The following is an 8,825-nucleotide window of genomic DNA, read 5'->3' on the forward strand; positions in this document are numbered from 1 at the left end:
TTGATGTGGACCTAAGGCATTAGTAAGTTACCATCGAACTCGGTCATGCATGAATACGAAAGCCTCCTTCTGCAATGTAGCGACAATAACAGTGACGTAACTAACCTGTAGCCTGCGCGCTACACTGCAATTGTGATGTTCCTTTCCACTCTCTTCTTGAAAATATCACACTAAGGCCTGGGCTTTTTAACTACATCGATATTTGTCCAAGCCCGTTTCCAAAAAGTGTCATGAACGTGAAGTACCCACGTACCCTAGTTGTTGGCTGCTAATATCTTATACGGATGCTACTCATCCACCACATGCATTAGCAGTTAGCACTTAGCAGCAGCAATTTTGAGTATTCAAATATTCATTATATACCTTAATTCGTGGTTAACTTTACCCTAACTTGGCATAGATTTCTTTTTGATACCACACCTTTAACAAAAAATAGTTAATGGATGTACTCACTCTCCACTATATATAGATACGAATAAAATTGGGTCACACAACAAGCACAATTCGTCAATATGCTTTTGGATTTCCCACTTTATGCCTTTCACTTCCAATTCTTCGCATTATTCATTTACCTTCCCTTTTCTTTTTCATTCCGAATGCACCTATTCTTTTCATCATTATAACGCTACCAAAATTTCGGTTTCAAATATTTTAATAGGACTAGCTTTAAAATGCAATTAATTTGTGACGCATCAAGTGCTTCACTAACCAATAAGATTTTGAATCAACAACATCTAATCTTTTCCCTGTTTCAAACAAGTTATGCTAATTTTAAGTAATTTTTTAAACAAGAAAACATACAAAAAAAATACATGAATTACACTGCTGTAGTTTTTTCTTTAATACTTTTTTTTACCATAAACTGCTCCATTCTAGACCGCCACGTCATTCCCATGATTCTCGTCGCCGCCGCCGCCACCGACTAAAGGACCATCATCACCACCGCCGTTATTCTCGTCCAACCACCCTTCCAACGGCGAACACTCCATTTTATGCCGCAGTTTCCAGTCGAGTGACTGACAACCACGAGAGCAGTAATTCACCGTACCACAAACGGAACACCGCCGAAACTCATGCGGCCGCATCTCCACACGGCCACATCCAATATGCGCACACAATCTCAACCCTTCCTCCAAAGTCCCTCTCCCAGACTCAAACCACTGCCTCAAAAACCAGTTCACCGGATGCACCTCCGGCACCGTCACGTTGTAACCGTTTTCATCGTGATTACTAGTATTTATCAAAGGCACAGCCAGGTTTTTCAAACTCCGTAACACTTCCTGAAAGAAACCAGCGCGTGAAGGCGACTCCGCCACAACAGCGCGTAAGACTAGCAACAGTTCTCTAATATTAGCCTGCACCAACAACCGTCGTCCTTCTGTAACGTTCTGTTTTACTCCGTAACCGTCTTGAAGACAATGGCCAAACTCACGAAGCGCGTCGATATGGCCGAGTGACGACGCGCGTGCAGAAAGAGCCGCTCCAGCGCGTAGATCTTTGTCGTGCTTTGAACCACCGCTTCCGTTGAACTGAATCACAGCGAGTGAGTAAAGCGCCGGCGCGTGCATCTTCATTGCTGCCTTCGCAATTAGGGATAGTCCACTCTTTCGATTTTGAAGACAATAAAATCGGATCTATGACAAGAAAAAGATAAAAAAAAAATTATTATTATTATTATTATTTATTTATTTTTCGTTTCTGAACAAAACGAAGAGGAATAAAAAAAAAAGTGACTCACCATTCCAAGAGTATAAAAAGCCTCCACGCTACCGGCGTCAACACAGCGTTTAAGAAAACGGTGAGAGCTATCACACCATTTTTTGGGGTGAACGAAAAGAACTTTAGACCCAGCTTTCGATAAAACCAAAGGATGAAGACCTAACTGTTTGAATCTCTTGCATCTGTGTTCATTTTATTTAACGGCGTTAGATGAATGAATGGATGAGTAAACGACGATTTCTGAGGAGAAAGAGGGGATGATGAAGGTGAAACTTACGTTGAGAGAATGTTGAGGAAATGGGAAGATGAAGAGGCGGTTGAACTGAGCTTCGTGAGGATGAAGACGACGACATCATCTGGTAATTCTTCGAAGAGGTTTTCTTCATTCTTGTGTGGTTGTTTCAATGGCCTTCTCATATTTTCTCATTTGAGATTCTTCGTAATCGTTAGTGTAAAAACTCGGAGTTATGGGAAAGAGGCTTTGCGAATATCGTGAGTCTGTGAGAAAGAAACTGAAAAGCATGAAACGGAAGCGATAGGTGAGGTGAGAAGCATTCTTGTTCTTTATATTTGTTTTTCAAGACTAGCAAAAAAAATTATGGACCCACGTTTTACAAGCCATGGTTTTATTATATCTTTGTCCTAATTACAATTTTATCCCTCTATTTTAACTGATTCATTAGATTAATCCTATACTGTTTGGTCCTTTCATATATATGTAAGGAAAGTTAACAATGCAGCCAGTTTTTATTTTTACGTGTTAACACTATTAAGAAACTGACACGTCAAGATGTAAGAAAAATATCGAATATGAAACTGATTCCTTACATAAATGAAATAAAATAGAAATCAAAATAATTAAACAAATATTTTAATATCTAAATTAATGTTAATTTTTTCTAATTATAGTAATTTTTATTTGGCAAGTGTGATAGTTATTACCGGGCAAAAAAAATATTTAAATGGTGACCAAACAAATTCTTTATATTATTATTTGATAATAAGTTTTTCCTATATAAACCTAATTTTTTTTATAATAGATATTGATATGAAACTATATTTTTGTCGGTGTATATTTTTTCATATAATTGGCAAAACAGTTGTAAAAAAAAATTAGGTAAGATAACCAACATAATTGGTTAAAAAATAAAACTCAGATTTTGTAATGGTCAGAATTCAAGATTTTCAGTCAAAATTTATTTATTTTACAGCTTACATTTTTTGGTAAACCTAATTGAAAATTCAAGATTCAAACTAAAGAAAGGTAATGATGGCCTCATAAGGTGAACTTGCACTTTGCCTAAATTCAATTTAGGGTCAAACGTGCGAGTGGAAATGTGAGAACATTTCCCACCAAGTGCAATGTAATGGGAATGTTTTGCGCAGCAATTAGGGTCGGTTTTATTTTTTCAGTTGAAATTGAAATTAATTCATACATTAATATTAGATAATATTGATTATTTTATCAGCAATTTTTTTTGAAATAAATTCAATAAGTTCAAATTTTATAAAGAAGAAAAAATCGGTTTATAGAAAAAAGACGCTATAAAAATTCCAAAAAAAGCTATACTCACCGAAAAAGTTGCATTTTTAAAAAATTCATACCAATCCACAGAATTCTTTGAATTTGGATGCAGAGGATATTAATTTTCATATATCACAAGTATTAATAATTTTAAATATATAATTCAACATTTTGATTTAATTATAAAATACAAATATTAATTGAAGAGAGATATATGTAACTTATTATAACTTATTACACATCTTGACCATTTATTTTTTTAATATTTTTCTCTCACTCTCCATATTTAATTAGGTTAAAAATAATGAAGAATATTTTTCTCTCTTCATATTTAATTACTTATTATTTTTAACCATTAGATTAAAAAGAAAAATGGTCAACATATAGAGTAAGTTATAATAAATTACGCTTGGAGTAAATATATCCCTCCTAATATTATTATAATAAATAGTTAAAAATTAAAACTATCCAAAAATAATAAATTTTTTAAATTCAAATTAAACAGATTAAATCATGTTAAATTATGTTGGAAGTCAAGAATTTCATTCAATATATGATAAATTGGACAAAATAAAGTCCATCTTTGATTTTATCTAAACCTGACTTTATAGTAATTTAACTCAAATTTATACTTATAAATATAATCTTATTTAATTTTTAAAATCTTGATTTTATAATTATAATTTTTTGAAAATTAAACAGATATTCATAAATACTATTATTTAAATATTTTTTAAATATAGTTAATTAGTAATTTTTTTATCTCTATTAAAGAATTTTTTTTTAAAATTTAATCGATAATAATAACAAAAACGAATCACATTCATTATATTTCTTCTTTTATCAAATAAATAAATTCAATAAAATAATAATAATTACATATGCAACTAGATAATTCTAATAATAATAATAGTAATAATTTATATTATTAACATTTAATTAATTTTGTTAATTATTAACGAATACGGATATTCGCGGGTACGGATACTATCAAATTTGTATCCGTGCTTATAAGGAAACAGATAATTAAATATCCATCAACTCGTATCTGTGACGGGTTTTATCTGCAGGTATCTATTGGTATAATTTCTATGAAATTTTTTTAAAAACGTTTCTTCTCCTTTTTTTTCACTAGGATATATGCTTTCAAATACAATGTTAAAGAGGCAAAAACTAAAGCATCTTCAATCGTGTTACACATCTTTGAGTTTTTTTTTTTTGGGATTTATTAAGCTAATTCATTTTGAAGAAACTCATTTAATTTTCACTTCAACAGTATAATTTTAAAGAACTAATACTAATCCTACAATTTTATTTTATATATTAATATTTTATTCATATATTTTTTAAACTTATATAAATTAAATTTAAATATTAGAATGTGAAAAATAAAAATATCATAATTTAAAAGCAAAAGAATTACTCCCTCCGTTTTGTATTATAAGTCATTTTGGAAAAAAAAAATTGTATTTAAATATAAGTCACTTTACAATTCCAATGAATAGTTAATGCTATTTTTCCTATTATATCCTTAAATATTTATTATTCTCTCCTCTCAATTATATAAATTTATCTTTCACATATCATTAATGAAGGATAATTTTGTAAAAACCTTCATAATTTATCATTTTCATACAACAATTATTATTTTTCTTAATCTGTGTGAAAAGTCTAAAACGACTTATAATAAAAAACGGAGGGAATATTAAAATAACATAAAAAATAAAAAGAAAATGAAAGAAAACCTATAACACCATTTATTTTTTGTGTTTATTATTATTATACTCAAACTCCAATGACATCTTGTTGACAAAAAATAGTGTTATAAAATTCACTACGACGAACCAAGTAAAAGAATCTTCATTGAAGATGTCCTAAGTCACTTCAATTTTTTTAAGATTAAAATTATTTTTTATTCTTTCTCATAAATCCAATTAAGTCTTATTTTTTTGAAAGACTAAAATATGTCCTCCTTATAAAAAATAACCCTCCCAATTTGAGAAGAAAAAAAAAATAGATGAAAGACATAGAAAGCATAGGATCCATTAAATAAAAGTTATTTAATTGTAGATTATGTGGTTTTTTATATATTACATGTTATAATACAATTTACTACTCATAGTACATAATATATATTCATAAAATATTTCTAAATTTATTTTTTGAAATTATAAAATAATATTGGTTTGTTATGAAAATATTTTATATAGAATATTTCATTCTATTGGTTTACTACATTTTTCATTTATAAAAATTAAATCGAAACATTTAAAAGTAATGCACGGTTAGTATAAAATATTTTAAATAATTAGTGAATTACAACTCTTAAAAAAATACTTTATATATAATTTAAAAATAAATAAATCAAACTTCTATAAAAATTAACAATTATAATTAAATCCTAAATTGAATATATGTTCGCCACTAAACTAATATAAAATTTATAAATGATAAAATATTAAAGCCTTAATTGGTACATGACGTTCAAACTCCTATCATGTATATCTTCCTCTATACAAATATTTTTTTGAGCATTTGTTGATTACGATGTCTATGTCAATAGCTAAATAAAAAAAAATAATATATAATATTTACAATTTTCATATCACTCATATCCTAACTCTAACTTAAAGGTTTTGAGTCTATACTTTTTTTAGTTTATATTTACAATTTATTGGTTACTCATATCACTTACCATTTTTAGTTTATCTTTTCACTAATAATCACTTTATAATGAAATTCTTTTTTTAGTTTGTTTTTCTTATATTTTTTTCTTTCTTTTCACAATAAAACAAAGTGTAAGAATAAAAAAAATTAAAATATATCGATTTGTTGTTCTCAAATATCAATAGTGAACAAAAACTTATCAATAGAATTATAGTTTAATGGATTAAATATGTTTTTAATCCCTCTAAAATTATGCAAAATAACTTTTGATCCCTATAAAAAAAATATTGACTTTTAGTCTCTATAAAATTATTTTTGCACTAAATTTTAGTACCTGTAGAGGGATCAAAAGTGAGTGCAAAAGTAATTTTATAGAGACTAAAAGTCAAAATATTTTTTATAGGGACTAAAAGTCAAAATTGAGATATTTATAGGGACCAAAAACATATTTAACTCTAGTTTAACATACCTTATTTTTATAAAATCAGTTTGTAAAATACGATATTTCATTCTATAAAAATTGATCGTACCTGATCAGAAAGATCGTCGCTGGCCGCCCGAACTGGATCTTCTAGGAATGAGGAGGGGGTGTACCTGCAAGGTACTCCGATGCCAAAGTGAGTAGACGAGCAAAGGAGTGCAAGTACGAGCTAAAGGTTAGAAAGAAGTGAATACCTGACCCTCTAGTGAAAGAGGGTATTTATAGCCCCCAGCGCTGGGCCATGATCTCTCTACTGGGTTGGACTTCCAAGCCCAACTAGGAGACTGCCAGGTTTCCTGAGTGGAAATATCGGAGGTGCGTGAGTGCCCTCTGTCCTGGTTAACCGCTCCGAAGTTTAAGGGAGACGTGGTCTTTTAGGAGCCACGTTGGCTCCGTATTATTCGGAGGGTTGGATGTGAAGGAGCCCTGCGAGGAGCAGGGTCCTCGGCAACGAGTGGTGCTCGTGGGGGAGCCCTCGTGCCGGGCGTCTACTGGCTCGCGGGGAGCAGTCCTGCCGGGCGCTATATGGTCTGTGCAGACGGTCTTGCCGAGCATGTCTAAGGTAGGCACCCTAGACGCAGAGGTGGGCCACGGAGGAACCTGGGCCTCTGAGGTTTACTGGGCCGAAACTATGTTGGGCCTAACCTTGGCCCAGTCCAGAGCAGGAGCCCCCCAAGTCGGAGCTTTCTGGTCAAGGAGCTGTGACTTTGATGATGCCCGGACTTACATGACTTCGGTGATACCCGGCGGGATGGATCCTCGTCTACCACATGTGCTCGGAAGAACGATCTGTGGGTTGGAACGAAAAAATCGCGCGTGAGTGAGACGCGCTGACGTGGCATAGGTAATGATGGCCTAGGGTCTAGGAGGCGGCGCTTGTCAGGGGGCGCGACGTTTCACCTTCCGAGCCTCTTTCCTATAAAAAGGGGTGAGTCCCCACATTTAGGCGCTTTTCTCTCTCTGTTCACTTGCTCGGCTCCAGGCAGACGATCCCCGGAAGCAGTTGTTCGTCCTATTGTTCGTCGTGTTAACCGCCGTTCACCGAAGAGTTTCTCCTGGCCATCGTCATTATGTCTACAAGTAAGTTCGCGAACCTCTTCGTTGTTTTTATGCTTTTCCCGTAGGGTTTAGGGATCTTGCGATTTCTTACTTTCGCGGTCCTCGTCATCTATGTCGGCTGAGTCCTAAGCACAGTCGTTACTCCTCGGGTTAGTTTGTGGATTGGACGATGTTCGTGGTTAGGTCCTCGTGGCTCCGTTTTGATCCGATTTCCGCCGTCATATCCCCTTTGTTAAGTTTTGTCGTGAGTCCCCGGCTGACGGGCGTCTTTCCTCGATGGGGGTTTAGCCGGGGGCTCTACTGCTCCTGCTCTACCCTTTCGCTTGCGTTGCGGTGGAAGGGTGGATTTGATGAACTTTCGAATTCACTTTTCCCTTCTGCGTGCAGGTGAATCTGATTCGAGTGTTAGTTCGGGGTCCAGTTCGGAATCTGACTCGTGGGCTAGTGGATCGGAAGATACGACGGCGAGTAGCTCCGATGTTGAAATCGTCGAAGTTCAAAATACGCCCTCCGCAGCCGAGGATGACCATGCCGATTCCCCTGGTTCGGACGCCGAGGGAGGGGTTTCCCCAATGGCGCTATTCAGTTATGACTGTACGGCCGAGCTCGACTGAGTAGCCGACGAACCTTTGGCGGTCGTTTCCCGATATGTTCCCGGTTCAACGAGGACAGTTTTGCTATGTATGAACATGTATTCTGTAACACCCCATTTTCTACCCGACATTTATATTAAAAATCAGAGTGCTAAAATTTTCAAACATAAAACAGGATGTCACATTTCAACATAAAACAACAAAGCAACCTGTATTTCTTTTAATATGATACATAGCATTCGGCTGAACAACTCACAACATATTTATTCGTAGGAACATAACAACCCTTTTAATATTAAAACCACAGAATTACAACTTCCAACTTATAGATCAGTTAACAACTTTATTCAACTAAAACATCGTTCAATTTATAATTATTCAACAATTAGTAATAACAGCAACTTAGAAACAACACATAAACATTCCCCTGAGTGCTATGTATCAGAGCAAGACCAACTCGAACTAACAGCAACTAAAGACTTCATAAAGTTACTTCACTTCCACAGCTATTCTTGAGTACCTGCTCAATTACCCATAATAGGTAACATCATTACAGAAGGGGTGAGATATCCAACAATATAAGCAAGCGTATGGTAAATAATATATTAAGATTAGATCATACAATATCACCACTTCATACTTATTCAAACAACAGTTATAATAACAAATAGCAACAACGGTTATAATAATTATTTACCAACAACAATTATGATAACAGTATTCAGTAACAAGTATAACAACAATTAGTAACAACAATTAGCAACAACAACTATAACAATAG

General features: G+C 33.6%; 1 protein-coding gene across 1 annotated transcript; it reads right to left on the minus strand.

Moving 5' to 3' along the window:
* Nucleotides 1-700: 700 nt before the first annotated feature.
* Nucleotides 701-2,312, minus strand: LOC131660985 (F-box protein At5g50450-like). The gene is made up of 3 exons (XM_058930368.1): nucleotides 1,997-2,312; nucleotides 1,739-1,901; nucleotides 701-1,634 (listed from the first exon to the last, which is right to left on the minus strand). Exons 1-3 carry the CDS (start codon nucleotides 2,134-2,136, stop codon nucleotides 873-875), a joined length of 1,065 nt encoding a protein of 354 aa, XP_058786351.1. The 5' UTR covers nucleotides 2,137-2,312; the 3' UTR covers nucleotides 701-872.
* Between the last annotated feature and the right edge of the window lie 6,513 nt (nucleotides 2,313-8,825).

This window comes from Vicia villosa, linkage group LG3 (genome assembly GCF_029867415.1).
Source record: "Vicia villosa cultivar HV-30 ecotype Madison, WI linkage group LG3, Vvil1.0, whole genome shotgun sequence".
In the NCBI taxonomy this organism is placed as follows: Eukaryota; Viridiplantae; Streptophyta; class Magnoliopsida; order Fabales; family Fabaceae; genus Vicia; species Vicia villosa.